At 34.4% G+C, this 24,432-nt stretch overlaps 3 protein-coding genes across 4 annotated transcripts; 1 reads left to right on the top strand and 2 right to left on the bottom strand.

Annotated features, from left to right (window-relative positions):
• Nucleotides 1-1,900: 1,900 nt before the first annotated feature.
• On the bottom strand, nt 1,901-5,651 carry LOC108346398 (uncharacterized). Its single transcript, XM_052868643.1, has 5 exons — nt 5,575-5,651; nt 3,205-5,203; nt 2,898-3,121; nt 2,545-2,802; nt 1,901-2,450 (listed from the first exon to the last, which is right to left on the bottom strand). The coding sequence occupies exons 2-5, from the start codon at nt 5,179-5,181 to the stop codon at nt 1,901-1,903; spliced, it is 3,009 nt and encodes a 1,002-aa protein (XP_052724603.1). The 5' UTR covers nt 5,182-5,203; nt 5,575-5,651.
• Nucleotides 5,652-14,698: 9,047 nt separating this feature from the next.
• Nucleotides 14,699-16,284, top strand: LOC108347462 (chlorophyll a-b binding protein 7, chloroplastic). Its single transcript, XM_017586716.2, has 4 exons — nt 14,699-14,855; nt 15,034-15,254; nt 15,367-15,881; nt 16,083-16,284. Exons 1-4 carry the CDS (start codon nt 14,800-14,802, stop codon nt 16,098-16,100), a joined length of 810 nt encoding a protein of 269 aa, XP_017442205.1. The 5' UTR covers nt 14,699-14,799; the 3' UTR covers nt 16,101-16,284.
• Nucleotides 16,285-16,830: 546 nt separating this feature from the next.
• On the bottom strand, nt 16,831-20,325 carry LOC108347461 (probable inactive purple acid phosphatase 29). Of its 2 annotated transcripts, none has more exons than XM_017586715.2 (4): nt 19,605-20,313; nt 18,845-19,239; nt 18,151-18,614; nt 16,831-17,136 (listed from the first exon to the last, which is right to left on the bottom strand). In XM_017586715.2, coding segments are annotated over exons 1-4 (1,203 nt in total). In that variant the 5' UTR covers nt 19,948-20,313; the 3' UTR covers nt 16,831-17,135. The 2 variants fall into 2 exon arrangements, with proteins under 2 accessions (XP_017442204.1, XP_017442203.1); XM_017586714.2 differs by lacking the exon at nt 16,831-17,136 and adding an exon at nt 17,161-17,725 and having other exon boundaries at nt 19,605-20,325.
• Between the last annotated feature and the right edge of the window lie 4,107 nt (nt 20,326-24,432).

Raw genomic sequence — 24,432 nt, 5'->3', positions numbered from 1 at the left:
TGTCAAAGGAATGAAGAAATTGTAATCCTCTCTTGAAAATGATATAACAATTTCTATAATATATTGTTATATATTATTAGTTATTTGAATTGTTGGTTTCAAGATACTAATTTTAAGGCACGGGCTTAAGCCAATCCCTTTTCTTTCCTCACCTCCTTGTTGTTTCTTTCAGGATTTTATTCCTTCACTCGTATGTTTTCCTTTTGCAGTCCATATTTTCTAAAATTTCAATAGATAGAAAAGAATAGTGTAATTTTTTTTTTACTTTAATTATAGTTTTGAACTGTGAAATCCATAAATATTCCTGATTATACAATTTAAAAATTAAAAATATTAATCATACATTTTTCATACTATAATTCCGAATGTAGATTTGCATTTTGTAATGTACAATAAGTAATACAAATATACATTATGGGTTACACAATATTTATTGAAAATTTACATTCCAAAAAAATTGTATAATTTATAATTTGAATTTGAAAAATACTATAAAATAAACTTTAAGCTTAATTTATCTCAAAAAAAACTTGGTTTATAAAATAAAATTGGTTTAAACCCTCCCTTGGTCCTCAAGTTTGTATGGAAATCTCATTTGGGTCCTCAAGTTTTCATCTGTCTCAATTGGATCATATTTTTTGTAAAAGTGACCACATTGTACCATAACCGTTAAGTGGTGTGAGACGGCGTTAAATTGATGTGAGCTGGATTTTTTCATTTATCGACGTGGCATTGTGCACTAAAATTGACTGTTTGTTGTGTTTTATCCACGTAGGCTACGAAGCCCTAACATTTAAGGGCATCCCCTCTCATCCAAAGTATATTTTCGTGTTGGGGAAGGAGAGGAGGAACGTCTTTCGTGTTTCGTCTTGGTGAAGCAGAGCTGTTGTGTTACGTCTTGGGCAAGCACTGTTGAGGTGGTGGTAAGGATGTCTCGTTCATCTTCCTCTTGCAAATGTTTGGGTTCGGCCATGCAACGCAGTAGTGGCAGTGTTAGGAGCTTCGATGGAAACCCAAGATGCCTCTGTGGTCACAGTGCAGTGTTTCGTATTGCGAGAACCGCTAAAAACAAGGGGAAAAAATTCTGGGGTTGCCCTAACTTTAAGGTCAGTTTGATATAACCATAAATCTATGTCTATTTATTTGGGTTTTGACGAAGGAGTGTGTGTTGTTGTTGAACAGGGTGGGAGTGGAGAATTGGTTGGTTGCAACTTCTTCAAGTGGTGCATTGACGAAGGAAATGAAGGAAAATGGTTGAATGTAGAAGAAAGGACTGATAGTGAAAGAAATGAAGAAGTGGGTGTGATGAGCATGGAAGACAGTGTGTTGCAAATGGAAGAAACATATTGTCAAAAGATCAGACTGTATTTTATAGAGAAAAGTTTAGTTAAGTTGGATAAGTGGTTTAAATTGTTAGTGGGGATGATCTTTGTCATATTTGTTTTGAATGTAATTGTATTAGCAATGTTGGTGAAAGTTGGTTGATGCTGTGTCATCTGTGATCAGACTTGAAACTTGGCTTATATGTAATGTGTGTTTTATTAATGTTGGTGAGTTATTACAGTGATAATGTGTGTTATTTAATTTAATTTAATTGTATTGTTACTTTAAGTGGAATAATGATAAAGCAAAATCATGACTAAGTGGAATAATGAGAAACATGATAAAGTAATGACCAATAAAGTTGATGAGTGATAACAAAATTGGGCAGTAATCACTTTCTGATAACCACAAACATTGTCTTAGATGATAACAGAAGCTGTTCAAAATGATAACAACATTGTCTTACATATCCAAAATACATCATAACAATACATTTGCACAGACTGTGTTCAAAATGATAGAGCAAACATTTGCTACAAAATATAAATAAGTTCAGTACATTAGATCATTGATCACATCATTCATCAGATAAAGGCATAGTTGTTTGGTGACTAATAGGAACATGTGTTGCTGGAGGTTGGGTGACTTGTACAGATTGGGCTGTAGGAACCTCTACTGTTGGAGGTCTTTGTGGACAGCCTTTTCTGTTGTGTCCAAGTTCTTTGTAGATGGCACATGTTTTCCTCTGCCCACCCTTTCTTAATTCACTGTTATTCTTCTTCAACTCCCAATCCTCTAGTCTTCGTTTCTTCTTGGGCCTTCTTGGCATTGTCCTCTTCTTTGGTGGTAATATATCTGCATAGGGTGTAACATCCCAGACATGTTGTCCATTGATAGGGTTAATTATTGTGTTGTAAGTCTCTTCATAAGTAGACTTCCTAAACCAGTGGCCAATGTATTCTTCTGCATTTATATTCAAAAATTTCATTGCAGTGATGGCATGAGTACACGGAATGCCAGTAATTGCCCATTTTCTACATGTGCAGTCCATGTTGTCAACATTCACAACAAATTGCTGACCAAATTCTGAAAGATGTTTCACTTCAAATAATTTTTCTCTTGACCACCTATATGTAATACACAATTCAAAACACAATTAGATGGATCACTATAAATGGAAAGAAAGTTAACATGAATGGAAACACACATCATAAAAGTTACCTTAGTAACAAATATCTAGTTAACCAGGACTCCTTCTGAAATCTGTTAAAAACCTTGGGGCAGATTGAACCTTGATATGATGTGATCTTTGTCCTGTTGGCAGCCCATCTCTTCATTATGTAAACCCTTATGTCTTTTAGCATGCTAATAATAGGCTTAGACCTACTATCAACTAGCACACTATTAAAGACCTCACACATGTTGTTCACAAGAGTGTCACATTGTGATCTAGAGGTGAATCTAGATCTTGACCAAAACCTGGGATAAGTGAATATAACTAGTCAAGTATGTGTCATGGCAAGCAAATATTGAAATATTTATAAGAGTTAATAATTAGAAGACTTAATGCATACCTAGGTGGGATGGCAAGCAGATATTTAAATGCGTCTAAATTTATGTCTCTAATATTCCTCATTTCAGTCTCCCATTGTTGTGGGTGTGTTGCTGTTGCTGCCCGCCACATGAGACGTTTAAGGTTTTTTCCAGGAAATTTTTTTCTGAAGTTTGAATATAAATGTCTAACACAAAATCTTTGTTCTACACCAGGTAGAAGATCTTGGATTGCTGGCAAAAGACCCTGACATATTCAACATATTGTAATTAACATTTGTTTAATGAAGATATTCAGTTATATGTACAACATATTGAACATTCACTGACCTTTTGTTGGTCTGAAATAAATGTGCATCCTGCACATACAGCTGCCCCACCAAGGTCCTCAATAAGGTGCTCCAAGAACCAAGTCCAGGAGTCTTTGTTTTCTACCTCAACAATAGCATATGCTATGGGCATCATTTGGTCGTTTCCATCTATTCCCACTGCTGTTAGTAACTCCCCTCCATACTTGCTTTTCAGAAAGCATCCATCCAAGCCAATAATAGGTCTACAACAAATGAAGCTATCCTTGCATGCCTTCAAGCATGCATAAAATCTTTGGAATATGACCTCACCATTACTGTTATCAACTTTAATTTGTACTATTGTTCCTGGATTTGTTTTCAGCAGCTCATGACCATAATCGTGAAGTCTTCTATATTGATCCTTGAATGATCCTTCAACCTTATCTCTTGCCATTGCTCTTGCCCTAAACGCCATATTTCTTGAAATTCCTACATTCCATTTCCTAGTAACTTTGTCCCTAATGTCCATGACCTTCATTGTAGGATTTTCTCTCACAGTTTTCTCCATCCTTTGACTCAACCACTTTGAATTCATCAACTTTACATTGAAATCTCTATTACAGTTGTGAACATCAAACACTTTTCTCAGTTGCCATGCACTTACATCAGTCCTAAAGGAACAATACGCATACCATTTACAATTTCCTCTTCCACCCAAGCACTTGACAGAAATCCTTTTCTTGTCATTCTTAATAAATTTTAAACTTCTCCCATTACTTAGTGCATAAGTCCTTATGGCATCTGTGAATTCATTTTTCTCAGTAAAATAGGTTCCTACTTCCCATTTATAACCCACCAAAGTTTTAGGCATACTAAAAGTGGGAAACCTTATCTTAGTCCTCACATGATTGTCCTCACTATCTGATCCACTAAACAACTCCTCTGATAACCACTCATTGTCAGACAACCCACACATATCATGAATAAATTCATTATCTGTTGACCGTTCAGACTCAAGTAAGGCACTGGAAGCTTGTTCTCCCACATTTCCTTTAGAAGTCCCAATGTCACAATGCACGCTGACATCAATTAGACTTCCTTCACTTCTATCTACATCTTCGTCCTCAGTCTCTGCCTGATGTGCATCACCCTCACTGTCTTCTACATCATCATCCTCTCCATAATCCTCTAGCTCAAAATCATCTACATCATGTACCTCAGCTTCCTCTACATGATGGATCTCAACATCCTCATGGGCATCACTATGATCCTGACCATCACCCTCACCCTCACCCTCAACCATTTTTGTACCACCATCACTATGATCCTCACCATCACCCTCACCCTCACCCTCAACCCTTTTTGTACCAACATCACTATGATCCTCACCATCACCCTCATACCCATCACCTTCACCCTCATGGGCATCATCCTCACCCTCAACCATTTTTCTTCCTACTGCAGTATGATCCAGACCATCACCATCCTGGGCATCCCCCTCACCCTCCACCATTTCTGTTCCAACTTCAGTATGGACCTCAACATCACCCTCATGGGTATCCCCCTCACCCTCCACCATTTCTGTTCCAAGTTGACCATCACGAACAACCTCAACCTCAACCTCCTCCACTTGTCTTGCAACATCACCTTCATCATCAACTTGACCACCAACCCAATCAATCATTTCTATTATTTCTGGTTCCATCATATTATGAACCACATACAGATGAACTTCATCATTTAACCTAGCAATGTTCAACATGTGCATGACACCCCTATCATCAGTTAATAATTCTAACCTATCTGGGTGCACAGACTGACCTCCTAAACCGTACCATAATTCTTTGATGTCCATATGACCTAATTCTTTGACTGACGCTACTATGCCAAAATAGCTCAACAAGTCTGGATCACAAGACCATTCTGCTCTCTCTCCTTCAAATTTTAACTTCCCATTATCATCACTCACAAAATTTCCAGAATGGTGGACCACCACCTTAATACGTTCCTCATCCATATCAACAACTTGCTTTTATAACCTGTACATTATGGGGGTTAACAACTGTTTCGAATATTACAGTGCTACCACTACGGAAACACTCACTCACTAACTAAACACTCACACCGACAAAGACAGGGGGACAGGGAACAAAGTAACATCCCCACTAACGAAACACTCATAGACAGGGGATCACTACAACTGATAAACAATTCAACAAACAAAATTCGAGACCACAATGTGTAAACTACAATGTAACAATTGAACATGCAAAATGGGGACCACAAATCATTATAAAAATTCATACAGACCAAGACAAAAACCCAATTGTCGAAGACGCACATGTTCGTTAAACCAAAATCACACTTATGCGCTCAAACAGAAAACCAAAGACGAAACGAAATATCTTACCTTAGTCGCGTCAACTATTAGCTGGATTCTCTTCGTCTTGTTCAAGATTGGAGTTCTTGTTCGTCCTCTGCTTCGTCTTGCAACAACGAAATTAAATCCCCAATTCAAAACCCTAAACCCTAATTCTGATATACCTAATATGAATAAAGGGTACTTATGCCACATCAGCACTATTTTTTTAAACAAAACAGTCCACGTAAGTCATCAACACACATCACCACATTCTCTGTGCACCACGTCAACATCAATTTAACGCCGTCTCACACCACTTAATGGTTATGGTACAATGTGCTCACTTTTACAAAAAATATGATCCAATTGAGACAGATGAAAACTTGAGGATCCAAATGAGATTTCCATACAAACTTGAGGACCAAGGGAGGGTTTAAACCAATAAAATTTGCACTTATTTATCTATTTTAAGTTGACCTTAACTTTAATCTCTTTACAACTTCAAACAAAAGACAATTTGAATTGTAAATTATATTTTAGATTATATAATTCGTAACGTAGATCGAAGTATACAACCATAATTATGATTGCTAACAAAATCATATTCTTTAGTTGCATGACTCAATGTATATTTTGAGACAAACTTATGCACTCTTTTATTTAAGGTAACATTAAATGTATATACTACAATGTGAGTATTCTTGTAAAATTATGTTTTAATTCCATTCTTCTACAATGATGAAACATATTTTTAGCCTCCAACAATCACATAAATTCATCATATTACTTTGAAACAAAAGACATATTTTTAGCATCCCAACAATCACATAAAATTCATTATATTACTTTGAAATAAGAGTTATAAGGTTAACTTAGTGATAAAAGTTAGAAAGAAGGTAGATTGTTAGTTCAATTTTTTTTTGCTAATATTTGAGAGTTATAAGGTTGGTTTGAGGGGTTTAGAAAAAAGAGTGGAGAGGTCATGGATTCAACTCTCCACGCTAACAAAAATACCAACTACTAACATTTGTTGATAAAAAAAATATTACTTTGAAATGTCTCTTCAAATTTTAACAAAAAGCTTTTACAGACCAATTAATATATAATTAGACACAATTTTTGAATATTTATTACTTGTATTTTGTAAACTTTAATATACATGCTTCATGTGACATCCCAAATATATAATAACCACAATTATATAATATAGGCGTCAACATCCAAATAAAGAGAACAATTAGAGTATGACTTACAATTAAATACGAAATTACAGTCATCCAAAATATAATATAGAGTTTTAAACTCAGACAGTTCAATCGCAAAGAAAAACATACACAAACAGCACACAACACAGAAGCAAGGGTGAGCTAGATATCATACTGTTCGTCTTTGCACTTACGTAGTTCAGCTGGCACTCCCCAACACTATGCAAGGTAAATCCCCCAATCTGTCTATGTCTAAACTCTAAGACTATAGACGAGGACCTCCCTCTACTCTCACCACTTACACTGCTCTCCTCTATCTAAGTATGAACAATGCTTCGAGTGTAGGGATAGACATACCAGTTCAAAGCTCCATACAGTTATACAGAACAATATCAACACCCCACACATCACTTTCAATCATCTCACCCTGAGATGTCCACTTCATACTCAATTATTCATATGTTTTACAACTACTCAACAACACCATGCATACATCCTGGCAGTCAAACAACATCAATCAATCCAAACAGAAGAAGAAAAATGAGTGAGATCCCCTCCATGCACCAGTTTACGTTCATATATATATATATATATATATATATATATATATATATATATATATATATATATATATATATATATATATATATATATATATATAGGGGTTTGCTAACGCGCGTACGACTGTTTTTCAGTTGGTACGTTTTAGCAATGTGTACCGAGTTTTAGTAGACAAAAATATCCTTATATATCATGGATTCTAAGTTTTAAGGTTAAGGGTATTTTAATAATTTTGATTCTCAAAACTAAAAAAAAGAAACCCCCAAACCCTTACTCACCTCTCTCATTCCTCTCAACCCTTTCTCTTCCATCTTTCTCACTCCAATCTTTTCTCTGTCATCCCTACTGTAGCCCCAATTGAAAAAATCAAAAATTTCTCTCAACCTTTTCTCTTTCATCTTTCTCACTCCAATATCTTTTCTCTATTGTCCCTACTGTAACCCCAATTGAAAAAATCAAAAACACTTGCCGTTAAACAATCTTACAAAAAAATGATTTTATAATGAGTTTTCATCTTATAATTTTTGTCTTATCTAATTTTATCCAATTTTCACAAGCATAAAGAAATTGGTAATTGACCTGGAAAAAATCAGAAATACTCGTTGTTAAACAATTTCTTACAAAAAATGATTTTATAATGAGTTTTTATTTTATGATTTTTGTCTTATCTAATTTTATCTAATTTTCACAAGCATAATGACATCAAAGGAATTGGTAATTGACCTTGAAAAAATCAGAAACACTCATTGTTAAACAATTTCTTACAAAAAAATGACTTTATAATGAGTTTTCATTTTATAATTTTTGTCGTATATAATTTTATCTAATTTTCACAAGCATAATGACATCCAAAAGAATTGGTAATTGGCCTGGAAGATTTTTTTAGAAATGATGATTCAGCAGATGATGAAATTAGAGAGGTTAGTGAAGATGGTGAAATTGAAGAGATCTTGAATGAACCTTTGCCTGAAGGTGAATATGTCAATGACTCAACTCTTTACAAAGGCAAATTGTTTAAAGGCAAATGTTTCTGATTTTTTCAATTGGAATTACAGTAGGGATGACAGAGAAAAGGTTGGAGTGAGAAAGATGAAAGAGAATGGGTTGAGAAAGGTGAGTAAGGGTTTGGGGGTTTCTTTTTTTTTTTTTAGTTTTGAGAATGAAAATTATTAAAATACCCTTAACCTTAAAACTTAGAATCCATGATATATAAGGATATTTTTGTCTACTAAAACCCGATACACATTGCTAAAACGTACCAACTGAAAAACAGGCGTACGCGCGTTAGCAAACCCCATATATATATATATATATATATATATCATGGTTCTTATTTGGTAAACTACTTATCTAATTTTCATCATAGTAGAGATCTTACTTTTCCCCAATTGGTCACCGGAGAGGGTTCAGATGTCTGAACGCATCAGACTCACCTTCGGCGCTAGCACATATGACTAGTCACAACATACTAGACCAGGCCAGGGCTGCTCTATGATCAGGGATGTGCCAACTCAGGTTTTTAAGTCCCCTCTATCCTACCAATAAAGAAAGGCTTTTAACAAGTTATGATTTAATTATCTAAGTTATTAAAACTGTCATACAGTGTTCTAGACATCAAATACCCAATTATATATATCACCCTCCCCCTCACACAGTAACCTTAAACAATACCTGCCCATATACATGCTATCACAGAGCCCTTACTCCAAACCCTCCAACCAGAACAATTTCAACCAAAACAGATTAATTTCAACAGAGACACTTACAAACATAATTGTCACATGTACCAGTTCAACACCAAAGCATAAATTATTTAAGCACAATTCCACAGTCTCAGTTATAATTATTCAATAAAAATTAACATCTTAGAATAACTTCACAACAACAAACCAGTTCAATATTCAACTGCATATATTTGTATAAAATAAATTCATACAAAAATAATTAGCCCCCCTTACCTCAGAGTCGAATTACCAAGCTCACAGGAACTCTCCTTTACGGTGTCTCACGAACTCAACCAAACCCTATAAACCGCCAAGGGGTGACAGTAACAGCTCTTAGAGCTTGATTTAACAAACAAAAAAAATATAAACAAAACCCCCTAGTAACATACAACCAGTAGCATTACATGTTCTAGGTTTGAGAATGGAGACAGAGAAGGGAAAAGTTGACTCACCGGTCCAATCGAAAATGCGATCGATTCAAAAGGAAGCCTTCGATGAGATGAACGTTTGAGCACCCTCCAACTCAAGATTGAAAGGTTCAAAGAGCTGGAAATTTAGAGAGATGGTAGAGAGAGTTAGGGCTTGAAATTTTTAAAGAGAGAAACTCAGAAAATTAGAATCTGTTGAGCTCTTTCCTAAGGTCAGATTGACTTAGAGAGATGGGCCAGCTGTCCCACATAAGGCCCAATGGCCTAATGATTCTGAGGCCCTTACACTTCATATTATATACTTATGATTGATCTATTGAGGTACATCTAATTGTGATTATGATATAATAAAATTTATCATCTTACTTAATCATATACTACTTAGTTGAAATGAACAATCTCAATTTCTCATTTCAGTTACAATTAGTTCAAATAACTTTTTAACACTTATATTTGCTATTCATCCCAACTTAATAATATGTGTTTTTCTTTCTCATTTATTATTTGTTGTATTTGATTTTGACAAATTTAAGTTTAAATCTTACCTCATAAACTCATTCAAGTAAGTTATCTTATATACTAAACATTTAAACAAATACATTATAATATGTCACTTGTCACGTTATTAATACAAGAAGTAAACATATTGCTTATCTTATCAACTTAACTACAATCACATTTAATCATACTAGGAACTTTATTTATACCAAAAAAACATAAATATTGTCTGAATTCATCATACATAAGCATCATTACTACTTTTTAGAATATAAACATCATTTATGTGAAACATAATAAAATTTGGATTACATAATCCGTAATCAAAATGCATGAATTAACATTTGGAGTTTCAAAAACAACTTACAAAGTTTCCAATCTAAAAATGAAAATTACAATTCTAAATTCCATAATCAATAATTCTTCTAATGGAGCACCTTTTTCAAGTTGTGCAATGTGAATCTTAAATCATTATAATTAAGATTTGTGAAATCTGAAATGCTTTAATTAGTTTTCTAGATAATACAATTCATACTTACACTAAATATGAAATCAATATTCAAATTTGCTTAATTTAAAAGACTTCGAAGTTACAGTATTAATAAATAATCCAAAAATTAAGATGATACATGTTATTCTCAAATTCTTAAAAAAGAAACTAATCCACCACAACTATTTAACTTCAACCCTTACTAAACCTCTACCTTTAATAACAATGTTTATCAAATCCAATATCCAAAGTAAGAGCTCATAAATAAAAACACAAATAAACAAAAGTTTTGAAGGTTCAATTAGTCATAAACTAAAAAAAAAAAGTAAAATGGCCAATTTGAAAAAGTGGAAGCACTCAAAAGGAAAATATGGTTGTGCAGGAAATAAAACCAAAAAAAAAAAAATGTACGATGTCAAAATAGGTGCACGTTTGCCAAACATTCAAACATTTTTTTTATATATTAAAATTGTTTTCCAGTTTTCCACCGTACTAATTTTCAATATATTTTCTAAATGGGAAACATTCTAAATTAAATCAATTAATCATAACCTAAATATCTTAATTATGGTGGTTAAAAATTTGAGTGTAAAATTTAGTTCATCTAATACCTGCTAAAGTTGAAGACAACTTTCAAGCTTCAACATGAACACACCAGGAGTCTCGACAATCTTGCAAACAATGAAATTGACAACATTTACTTTTTAACAATAAAAGTAACCACATTAATACAAATCAATTGCGATTAAGATTCAATTTAGGGTGAATTAGATTGCACTCACCATGTTATTGAATTACACTATTCCTTTTATAATTATTTTACACAAATCTCATTTGTTTTAAGAACCTATATTATTATTCTTTTATTTATATTGCATATGCAGTCTCTTAGTTCTAAAATTATTATATTATATCTTAGGCTAAAATCTTTTTTTATCTTTTTATTCGTTTGAAAAATTTAATTAAGTGCTCATATTTATAAAAATGATTTAATTAGATATTTTTCGTTTGATTGACTGATGTTAACTATCCATATCCGTACATGACACATGTGTTAATCTACACAATATTTTTTTGTTAATTTTTTTATTATTATGTGGTAGATTATTTTCGTTTTAATGTTATGTACAAATATTTAATTTATTCTCTATATTTACCAATCTTAACTAAATTAAATCCTATCTTTTATAAAATAGAGTAAACATTATCCTTCTTCCAAATAAGATCATATTAATAATTAAACACACATATTATATATATATATATATATATATATATATATATATATATATATATATATATATTAAAATAACCTACTTTATGAAATTCATACGCTTATATTTTTTAAAAGATTAAAACATAGATACTGAATGACATTTTGTAATTTTCAAATTTTAATATTTGAAATAATTTTAAGGAAATGTAAAATCTCAGAAAATGGTATTTTAGAAGTGCTCGTAGTCTAAAAATAATGAGACTCGATTATTTTAATATTAAAATTTTTTATTATAAACAGTTTTGTTATAAACGAGTTTCATTATTTTAAAATGTATCATCTTTCTAAAAATCACTTTTCTAGAGTTCTCTACCTTCTCTCCAAAAGTTATTGATCTCAAGTCATATGTTCGACGATCAGGAAGTGTCTAGGCAATCCTGGCGTCGATGACTACAATTCCTACCGATTAATTTCTTGATTCGAGCCGGTAAGTTGTTTCCCCTCTTTCTTCGTGAGTTCTTGAACCTTGATCATGCAATGGATTCTGTTTGCATGTATCAATTAGCCTTTCCTTTCAATTTTTGACTTCAATTAGGTCCTGAAGTTGGTTTCCTATCACTAATTGGTGAGTTGTAGGTTTTTGTAGAGTTTCCTTGTGGTGCAAGCAAACTGTCGGGGTTTCTTTAAGTTGTGCTTTTGATCTAAGGTAAGGGAAGCTAGTTGATCACTTTTAAATTGTATGCATGCTGTGAAAATGTATGGTATGAGAATATTAAACTGTTTGAAATGTGAATGCAATTGGTGCTCTTGATAAATTTGGGATTTTTATGAATTTGATAAATGATATGATAATGAGTAGTGGAAATGAAAGTAGAACCTGTTTTATGTATGTTTGTGATGCTGTAATTTGATGTTGGTGAAGTGAATTGGGATAATTGGGCTATTGAAGAAAAAGGATAATATAAGTTGAAGATGAATTTTGTCAAAAATTGGGGTTTATTGTGGAGAATTGGTGAGCAAGGGTGGATGAACTGAATTAATGCATTAGAGGTTAGTTATGAGATGGTTGGAGGCAGGTTTGATACTTTGGAAGTGGTAGATATCTGAGTTGTAGGTAGGTAATGGGGATGAAGTAGAGTTTTATTTGTGTTAGAACTCAAATTGGAGGAAGTGAGGTAGTGAAAACTTGAATTTGGAGTTCTATGTACAAATGGTCAGTTTCGACAGTCTTGGTAAGTCATTTGGGACTTGCTAGAGTCCCTAAGTTTCTTGGAACTATGCCACAAATGGTAGAATTCAATTTAAGCCTCTAAGTTGAGTTTTTGTGAGTTTTTTTGGTGAGATTTTGAGTTTTTTTGTTTAGATTTAGGTTATGAGTGTTTAGACAACCTTGGTTGAGTATAAGTAAGTATATAACACAATCTAAGAGGGTTAGAAATTAGGAAAAATAGTTGGAATTGGTAAATTTGATGTAGGTTGCGTAATTCTGCAATTTGGTGTTGCAAAATTATGTAGACTCGTTGAGCGAGTGAATTCGCTCAACAGGTGGTGGTAAAGGTGGATTTTCTATCAGAAGACTTTTGCTTAGCGAATGGTATGCGCTAAGCGAATTGTTGAGGTCTGAGAGCACTGTCAGTTTTATTCGGATAGCGAATGACATACGTTGAGCGAATTGTTGAGGTCTGGGAACACTGTCAGTTTTATTTGGATAGCGAACAGACTTGGTGCGCTGAGCGAAAATATCAGATTTTTAACTAAGATTATATATGTTTTCTTAAAGTGTGTACAATGTATGTGAATGTTTGAATGATTTGTTTCTACTACTTGTTGTGGAGTATGAATTGAATTGTAATATAAATTGAAATACATAATGTTTGATTCTTGAGGTTATGTATGTAATGAAAGTATGGTTGATGGACGTAATTCCATGATCCTCACAGAGAGGTTACATGGTGGTGCCCAGTGTTGTGAAATAAAGTGAAATTATGTGGTTTCAAAGTAAGTTCCAAAGTGAATGCTCTTGATGAGGTTCAAGTGTTTTAGAATGAATACAGTCAGTATTAGGGGTTATCCAAACACTCTAATGATCTTTCATTCTCAAATAGAGATGATTGATACATGTGGTGAGAGTAGTAGGAGGTCCTAGTGTAGGTGCTACCTGGAGGCCTATTGCACTGTAACGGACTAACCTTGTGTGGGTGGTAGGGTGAAACCCATTGACAATGGCTTTGCAAAGCAGTAGAGGCCACCACAAGTGCACAACCTGTCATAGCTCAGTATTCATTCTAAGTCCGGACAATCGGTTTAGGTCTTTGCATGTTAAGATGTTTTGATTGGATTAAATTACATATGATTCTTATGTGAAATGCTTTAAACTTATGATGTATTGTTTTGTATCTAGCTTACCCTTGCTTTTATGTTGCCTGTCTTTGTATGTTGTTTCTCTTTTGCGATGATCACCTAATGGTGTGAGCTTAGGGATTCACTTTTTCAGTTGTTCCAGCTTGAGGTGAAGGAGTAACAGATAAGTTGTTAGATAGATCTACAGAAGTAGATCTCTTCTTTGAAGGAGGTTTGTTTTACATAGTCGTTCTTTTAACATATATGTAACGTTTCATTTTGGTAGTTTTATAAATGGGATGTTATAGGAAATGTATTTGTTTTGACAAATATAAAAATTTTAAAATTACAAATGTCATATTTTTAATATTTTAAGAAAAAAATTATAAGTTTAAAATAGATATTTTTTTATTAAAATTAAAAATGTGAAAAATAAATTTATATCAATCCTTCTTTATTTAACTTATATCTACCTAAGGTCAATGACTGCCACACAATTGGTCATTGGTGTTGTGTGGAGTAAAGAGACAGTCAACAACATGGAAGAATCTGTCTTGTGGTTGCAGTGCAATGTATGCCACTAAGACTTGGTTTCATGGTCTGACAAATGTGAACCACTAGATTCTGATTTTTGCAAGAAAACCTATCCTATGAGATTCTGCATGCCACGTGGCAACTCACCATCTAATTCCTGATTCACACTCCTATCCTTTGAGATAAGAACATACATTTAACAAAATTGCATTCTCTTCCCTCTCATCATTTAATCACCACAACACAGCAACTCAGAGCTAACACTTCAAAGCCTGCCATGGCTTCCTCCTGTGCTTCCTCTGCCATTGCAGCTGTTGCCATCTCCACCCCAAGGCAAGTTCATAGTTCCCACGTGCCCATGCATATATTATTACTTGTAATACAAACGCTACGTCAAATGTTTCATGCATTGTCCTCTAACTAAAATGATGAAACATTGAAAACCTGTGATTCAATTTAAGTATTCATTGATATTGAACCTAATACTGAGTACTAATGGAATTGCATGCAGTTCAAAAAATGGATCACTGTTGGGAACCGCAAAAGCTTCTTTTCTCAGTGGAAGGAAACTGAAGACGAACAGTTTCACAGCACCAGTTGGAGCACGATCCAGCACTACAGTGTGTGCAGTTGCTGACCCTGATAGGCCTCTGTGGTTTCCAGGAAGCACCCCTCCTCCATGGCTAGATGGCAGTTTGCCTGGAGATTTTGGTTTTGATCCTCTCGGTCTTGGTAAGCAATCATCACTTTCAAAATATTCTGAATAAGTTCAAGCAATAACATTAGACTATTCTTTCTTGAGAATTCAAGTGAGTGACAACAAAAGTATGTTGTGGTTCGGCAGGATCTGATCCTGAGAGCTTGAGATGGAATGTTCAGGCAGAGCTTGTGCACTGCAGATGGGCCATGTTGGGTGCGGCAGGCATTTTCATCCCAGAATTCCTCACAAAGATTGGTGTCCTTAACACCCCTTCATGGTACACTGCTGGAGAGTTGGAGTACTTCACAGACACTACCACACTGTTCATAGTTGAGCTCTTTTTCATTGGGTGGGCTGAGGGTAGAAGATGGGCTGACATCATCAAACCAGGCTGTGTCAACACTGACCCCATCTTTCCCAACAACAAGCTCACAGGAACTGATGTTGGGTACCCAGGTGGGCTTTGGTTTGACCCATTTGGCTGGGGAAGTGGTTCTCCTGAGAAGATCAAAGAGTTGAGAACAAAGGAGATCAAGAATGGGAGGTTGGCCATGTTGGCTGTGATGGGTGCATGGTTCCAGCACATATACACTGGCACTGGTCCTATTGACAACCTCTTTGCCCACCTTGCAGATCCGGGTCATGCTACTATTTTTGCTGTAAGTTCATTTTACAACTGGGTCTTGCCTAATGATTTCACTAATTTACTTTGGTGGTGACTTTCCTATCAAAATTAGAGCTTTATTTCTGTAGTATGTTGACATTTCATCTTGGAGAATAATACTAAAAGCATGCATATAACTGTGTAAGTTTTGTTCATTTATTGTTGTTTGTGCTGATTTTATCTGTTACTGCTACAGGCTTTCACTCCCAAGTAAGAAGGGTTGGAACAACTCTATGATTGCAAGTCATGGAGAAACATTGGCAAATCTGTTTAACTAAGTTGTAAGGCTTAAATGTCTTTAGAGGGAAGTGTTTATGTCGGTGAAAGCTTATAAAATGGCTACTTCTATTATCATGCACAGATTGATGATTCAATGTACAAATACCTATTTAAGTTTAGATGCATTTAATGTAAATTCAGGAAGTAGTCACAATTTTTGCATGCATGATAAGACTGCAACACTATATGATGGTAACTAGCACAGGGGACATTAGATGGTCCTTGGTCGCTTAGTTAATCTTCATTTCACATTTCCTAAAAACTCAATGCTCTTAATCGATTATATTTATCTCATAACCATACAGAGAAAACGCACTGAAAAATATGTGAAAAGTAAGCATTAATTTCAGTTTTATCCCTTTTTTATTGGAAATTAAAACTTATAGCTCTGAAATCTTCACGATAAGTTTACCAAATATACAACCATTGAGCTTTTCTCTCCCTGAGAACCACTTTTAATATCACACAATGCTATTAACAATTCTTAAGGTGGAGTGTTTATAAGAATAAAGTAAATGAGAACACAGATTTTGAAAGCAACTCAACAATTTACCAATATTGTTGGCATGCCAGTTGCCATTTTGAAAGCAACCCACACTGATTTAAGGGAATTTTCTTATGATATTGCGTTTCTTTTATCCTTAGACAAAAAGAACACCAAAACATTTTCTGGTTTCAAGGCCACATAAAAACTTGAAATAATGACATGATCCTACAAGTTCGTATGGAGTATGAATAGTTGTAATTCTACTTGTTGTTTATGAAACTTTGAATCCTATTCTAATCTTAGCAAGCTAACTTCTATTACAGTACAAAATCACAGGATATGTATAATAAAGACAATCAAATTTCCCTGAATAAAATTTTTCGTATAGCAACTCAATACAAAATAGCCTCATGTGGATATCGATATCTGTCTGCATAATTTTCAAATTCTCAAGCACCTCCATTTGGTTTTTATCTTTGGACATCTGCAATGAAAACCAAAATACGATAAATCCAAGTAGATAACATGAAATAAAAAAAAAAACAAATAAATTATGTAACGTGAGTAAATCATATTATAGATAAATTATTGACTCCTAAACTTTCTTCACTCATTTTTAATTTTTCTTACTCCCTTTGTCTAACGATTATGATACCATCTAATTTACTTTTCCTTTTCCTGTATTCTTCACAACATACCCAAGCCCCCTAGGGCGAGATTCTATGATATATTTTAACTATTCAAATCTTTGGACATTTAATCACTTTAGTTCAAATTCTTTTCCATACCAGCAAAGTAGAATACTTGATAACACATAACTCTATACATCTTCCTAATTTATCTATGTAATTCTGGTCCATAACTATTTCAAATGCAATGAAATTGCTGAAATATTCATTGGTAAGTGGTAGAAACTTGGTATCTTTATTGCAGAAGTACAATGATGAACTTCCAATAGAATACTTAGACACAGTAGCTCCTTGAGGGACTGCGCCTACCAAGCCAAAATGATGGAAACCCATCCAAGGAGCTGTAGCATGGACCAGTAGAATGGAACTGTCTGTGAATTGATACTAAATGAAGTGAAAAGAAAAAAAAAATAAGAGAAATGTAATGTGTGGCCTTTGTGAGTTCAAATCAAAAGAAAGAAGTAAACATGTATAGAAAGATGATGAAAAAAATCTGAGAACGAAATAGCAGTATTGTTGCCTAGCCATGTTGAATCAAAAGAAATCAGAATAGGACAATTCATAATGCCACTTACTCTTGATAACTCAACTCAAAAAAGTTCAGTTGACAGCACAATCTTCTTCCATATTTTCTTATGAAAAAATGTTCAATTATGATATTAATTTCTAACATTTATTTCTATGAGCAATTGTTTCCTAATTTTTCATTTTCTTTGTAACCAACAGCCATCTCTCAGACAAATCTTATGATAAATTCCATCCTTTTCAGTCTGTAGCCAGTTTATGCAGAGCAAGTATCGATATCTTACCACTGAGAGTTCTTGCTCCACAGGACCTCGCCATCAATTCCAGTAAGATGCTGATCATCAAGGCGTTTCCATGTTTTAATTGACTTAACATCTCCCCAGCTTCCTTTCTCTGTTTTCTCCAAGCTAGCTACCACCACTCTTGCTCTTCTAGACCACCCTGCCTTTCCATAAGCATGGTATCCAAATCCCCCAGCATAACAAAGTTGTATATTCATAAGATTTCCACAGAAGTCATTGAGGTGATCATGGCCAATGAAAACTGCCTTCACATCTCCTGCTGAAACCAAGGTTGTGAAGAAGCCAGAGTTCACAGAAGCAGAGCTAATGCCATTACCATCCGGTTCCAGTTTCACACCAGTCATGTTTGATGAATCAAAACTAGCATATTCTGGCAGAGGGATGTGGAAATATGTAAGACCAGGAGCAGCATCTTTCTGAGGCAAGGGTCCACTTTTATATGCTTTCTGCAGGATAAAGACAGAATTAGAGGTCAATCCTAACATCACCAATGAAAACTGAACAATAAGCCATATGTTTAATGAGAATCCACAGAAATTTCCATTCACATGTTTCATGTCTCGTAAAAGTTATCATAGTTTCAATTTTGTTCCTGCTTTCAAAGGTTTGTATTGGAAATGTTGAAAAAGCGGTGGATTTGTAACTTTTTTTATGCAATAGGAAATGAAAACAGAACCTTAAGCTTTGCAGATGTTCGTTGAAACCAAAGTTGCTGGGAGGGCTTGATCCAATCATAACCAAAAATTGTAGAAACTTTGGAATAATCTCCACTATCAAGAAAGTATAGGTTGAGCACTGATTTATTTTCAAAATCAGAGCCTTCAACTCCTCCAACCTCCAAGTTATAGTTCCCAAAACCATCAATGATATGTGCTTCAGGAGGATTGAATTTGGATAAGGTGTTTTTCATCCCAACAATATGCTTCATCACCCCTTCCCTAGAGAGGGTTCCTTCCTGGTCATGGTTGCCCAAAACAGCTACCCAAGGAATGTTTGATGCAATTGCAGGAGCAAATGCAGCCTCCAAGGATTTAGCTGAATCCGTGCAATCAAACCCAAAGATATTGTCTCCTGTCATACCACAACAAACATTCACCACAGGTTATATCATATATCATTAACCAAGGAAACTTATAACTTCGAAATAGATGTGCAAATGATGATTAACCAACGTAAAAAGAAACTACAAGCTACAAAAACAAGATTCTAACTCGAGTTCATTTCATTTCCATCCGGCTACAAGTATATAGAACAACATGCTCTTTGTCTTTGATTTCTTATCAAATAACTTGGGTATATAATATTATTATCCAAGAAAGTAGAAACGTTCCACTCGAAAGAATGAAGGGAAAAGGTCATTTTCTTAAAACTAAGAAGCCAAAATATCAAACGATTAGAAATCAAATGAAATGATAACTAAAAGCAAGACTAGTTACCGGTGAAGACAATAAGATTAGGCTTCTCAGCTTGGATCATTCTGTTAATAAAGACAGTAGTATTGAGGTCAGAGCAAGAAAAATTCTGAGAAGGGAGCACATTCAAGCAAGGTGTGCTCTTGCCATTTGCATAGTGCATATCTGCCACCTGCAATATCTTGAATTCTCCATTTTGGCCAAACCTTAGCTTTTGATTCGGTTGAGGTGATGGGGGGTCTGCTTGTGTTGCAGCCGAGACACTGAAAGCAGTCAAACAAAGCCACCATACTGTTGACACCAAAACCATGAAATCTAAACCCGTTCTCCCCTTGGTACCAAACAAATCTCTTTTACCAGAAATCATCACTGCTTTTGGGAATTTGGGAGCCAAACGCAAAAGAAAAACTCAACTTGTACCAGTACTCCTTGTGGGGTTGAAGTAGCAAGAAGATATATAGGCTTGAGCTTGGCCACTTTGGAAAGTAAAGTAAGGTCCTTCTCTGTTTTTTCTTTGGGAATTAAATATTTTTCATGGCTTTGGTTTTTTATATAGGAAGAAGACAACGTGAAATGAACAATAACATCAGAATGTGCCTGTGTGAACTAGGAACACGAAAAAATTGTTAGGGGATGTCCTTGTCTGAGTGTCAGGTTGATGATAAGCTTAGTTAGATAGATTGAACCAAAGTCATTAAGCATGGGCCAACTGGCAACTTCCAAAGGATATTCTTAGAGACAAGTTCAAAGAGTCATGACATGATTCTGTTTCCTCCATCAGAAAATGTGTAGTGCATGATCATTTTGTAATCTCAGAGAATTTCATATGATTTTTTTAACTATGGGAAATTTACTTGGAGACAGAACTAGAAAAAAAAATACTATAAAGTATTGAAATTCACTTTTTTCTATTGGCTGGTCAATAATGAGTTGCTTCTAGAAAAAAGGAAACAAATAAAAAGCATTACATTATCATATAAACTAAAGGTTTAACAATAAAAGAAAAAACTAGAACTATTGAATGTCTTGATTTGTTTTGGTACTAGTTAATGTCTTAATTTTAATGGAAAGATTTTTCTTTGAATTTAATTCAAAGCATATCAGCATATTTAAGACTCACCTAATTATAGCTACTCAAACCTAGACGGTAAAAAGAATTTAATATGCGTGAAAAACTAGACTGCAGGGCATATGACATTTATTATATATTTAAGAGCTCATTGAATGTGTCAACCTCTGCTATTGTCTCCATTGAACACTCGTGGCAATTATTATCTGTGAAACCTGTACAGAAAGGGATCTGCATTTTACTTTTATTTCCCCCTATGGTTTTGTTTTGCCTGAATATGTAAGTGGTCACTATAGGAAAGAAAAAATATAGAAAACCCCCAATATAGAACCATATTGTATTTTTCAATGATAATGGATAACTATTATTGAATTCAGATTCCAGAATGAAGGTTACAAAATGATCTAGTAAAATATTCTTTAATTGACAAATAGCACCAAATGGTATGTAAATTGTCCATCACAAAAGGGTCTTTCTCAAAAGTTTCCTTCATTCTTCTCATCCAATGGTTTATGTTTTGTCTCTTGGCCTGGTCAGTTTAATCTTATTTTATTCATTTAATAATATTCATTTCCCTTCACAAGTATGCATCTCTAACGTGTTTTCTGGACGTAAGTACAAAAATGACAACCAATGCTTGTAGTTATGGTCAGGATTCTTTCACTGTTCAACCCTGATTCGGAATCAAACAGTTTCAAAGTGGATGTTTACATGTAGCTCAAATTATACTATAAATTAATCAAAATCTTAACTACTACAATTCATGAGCACAGCTTATGACTCACAAATGAAATTTTTAACATTGCCCTGGGGTGACAAGCCAGGCAGAACTATGTTTTTTCATGAGTTTTGCTTACTTTGTTGAATTGGTTTTATTTTAATAGTGAGTTAGGTGTTCATCCTTAGTAATTTTGAATTTTGATTATAATACAGTTTGAATTAAGAAAAGAATATGTTTGTAAAGAGAATCTCACTTAAGAACCTTACCTATTTTCTACTGGTTTTCCCCTTAGCTTATGTGCTGCTTTTAAAAATTGAAAAAGTTAATGGTCCATCCAGCCTTTGATAATAGCAGTTAATTTTCCTCACATGGAAGGAATTTGGGATATCTCATTGTTTTTTCGCTTACCAGTGGTGTCACTGTTCAGTCTGTGATACATCTTCCTCTTCTGTTAAGACTAGTAAGCAAACTTGAGGTTATTAGTTACAAGTTATCTTCATTAACACATCACTCGTTAGCATCCCAATCAGTAAGGGAAAAAACAAAAGCATTAATCATAGGGGAGGTTCTGTTCCTTTAGAGACACAATAATAGTATAAAATGGGGGAACTTTCTACATGTGCATCAAAATTTTCACAAGCATGCAACATGCCCATGATGGAATAAGATCACTATAGTTCCACATTCCCCACTTGCTTATTTACCTTTTCTTTTGGTTTAGGATAGAAAAATGTTAATACAATTTTTCCAAAGCACCCTTTGACTCACTGTTTTCTAATTTCTGCAGCTCGTTCGCCAAATGATAAAGTGTAGAAAAAAAGATGTCCAAGACCAAGACTTTTACTGGTATTTCGTTACTTTAAGACATACCATAATGGTGGAAAAAGAGAAGGGAAACGTTCTACACGCGCATTACAACCCACTTGTGCAACGTGACCACGACGCACTAAACTAGTTCGAAATTCCACACCACTTTACTAAAATGTTCTTCTCATTGGGGATAGATAAATGTTACCGACACAAAGTTTCCAACACACTTTATTTTCTAATATCTGCACTTAATTCATCACATAATAAAGCGTGTTGAAAAAAGGATGTCCAAGAGTGTGTCTACATGAATGTCAAGGTCAACAAATGAAAAGAACTGCAGGTAAAATCAATTGTCCAGACCATGTTTTCTTGAGGATGGACCAAGAAACTAAGGAGTTGTATTTGAAGTGGGGACTGGGAACTAATATTATCAGAACAAATATGAAAGAAGAGACGTGATTCTCCTTACGTTGCTTGCAGTTATCAGGCTATAATGGCAAATTTAAGTGCTGAGACTGCCAAGAAATTTACGAAGGTATTAAACGTTATCACAAAAAAACATAGAAATTGCAGATTTGATTTTAAATTCTCCTATTTTCTTTAAGAATGGTCAAACACAAGTGGAACATAGATGTACTTGTCTTTGTAGTCAACTGTATTATCTTTCACAGTCAAATGTAGAATTGTAATTTTAAATACTATGAAAACTACTTTTGTCATATTTGATCTCAATACTAATTAACATTAGTAAAAGTTGTTGAACGCACGTACACACAGACATACAAAAGTACCACTTCAGGAATGAAGATAGAGAATGTGAAATTTTCTAACAACTTTGTTCTACAGTAACCTCTGCTTCAAATTCACAATGGTATGGAAGTCCTCCTTTGCGGTCCCAAATGAATGTTGGTAGCAAGATACCTATAAGACTCTAATGCCCTAATCAGTAACAGCAATAATAAAGAGATGACAAAATTTTGAGAAGAAAGTGTAACTTCCAATGTTCAGTTTTCATCCTTGCATGGAGGTAATACTAAACCTATATGTGATCATTTCAATCCTTTGATTCTCAGATGTGGTTGCTTGATTTTTAAGAAATCTGCTGCAGTGTATGGTGAGTGTAGAACATACCCCTTGTAGTAGATATCCGAACACCCTTGGGCTTATGAGTTTTTTTGGACTGATGGGGTTAGGTTTATCCTTCCTATACTCCAAAAAACCCAATCAACAACCATTTTTATTATGAACAAGGTTAATCCGGAATTAAAAGTTTTATATTCAAGATCATCTGATCTGGAATTTATAAGGGGTGTACTAGTGGCTGAGATTTTTGGGTTGTAGGAAGATGAGGCTTGATTGTTATTAGACTTCTTGGTGCAGAGCCACCTCAGAACATACCGCCGGAGGATCCTCTAAATTTATCTCAACCTTGTTTCCCAAAAAGTTAGGGGAAAACTGAAGGAAAAATGATCTAATCGCAGCCTAACACTGAAAAGAGTTGACTAATGAAGTCTAATCCCAAGATGTGCCTCATCGAATCAGTTAACTATCAGAACAAAACTCTAATTTCAGCCCAACACTAATAGCACTTGCTCAATACCTGCAAAACCTCCCTGAACTCACTACATTCTTGAGTCAAAATGTAATTTTTGTGACTCTTGTTTCACTGAAAATATTATATGTCCTCTACATTATGGAATATGCAAATAGGCACTAACCTGAGCAAACATTTTTCTTTACATGGTTCAGAATCTCAAACCAAAACCTTTGGCATATGCATTCTGTTCAATGGTCTAAAGTAAATGGCTAACACACATCAAAGCTCTCCATGCAAGAAAATTTAGATGGATATATCTCTTTCCCACCCTACATGGTGGTATATTCTACTTCTTTGATTTCTGTATTTTTGGGGGCTCTCACGATTCATGGCAATGTTTGAAGGTTAGTGAAATAGACACTCATTAGATATCAATTTGCAACCATGACAGAGCATCTAAATTGATGGCACATTTTATAACATGAAATCATGATCTGAAATAGCAATATTTTTAAAATTAGACAACACAAGTAACTGAACTGGTTAAAAACACTAGTTATGGTTCAATGGTCCAAAAATAACTGTAAAATATTTCTTTAGGGCTCCAGGCTTTCCCGTGAACAGAAAGAAGCCTAGATAAAAGGGCTAGTGAATGTATATGCACAGCCAAATACACTATCAGACATTTTGAAGCTGAAAAGCCAGATTCAGGAAG

Source organism: Vigna angularis, chromosome 9 (genome assembly GCF_016808095.1).
Source record: "Vigna angularis cultivar LongXiaoDou No.4 chromosome 9, ASM1680809v1, whole genome shotgun sequence".
NCBI lineage: Eukaryota > Viridiplantae > Streptophyta > Magnoliopsida > Fabales > Fabaceae > Vigna > Vigna angularis.
Note: the sequence above shows the minus strand (reverse complement) of the source record. Positions and strands in the feature narration are given on the sequence as shown.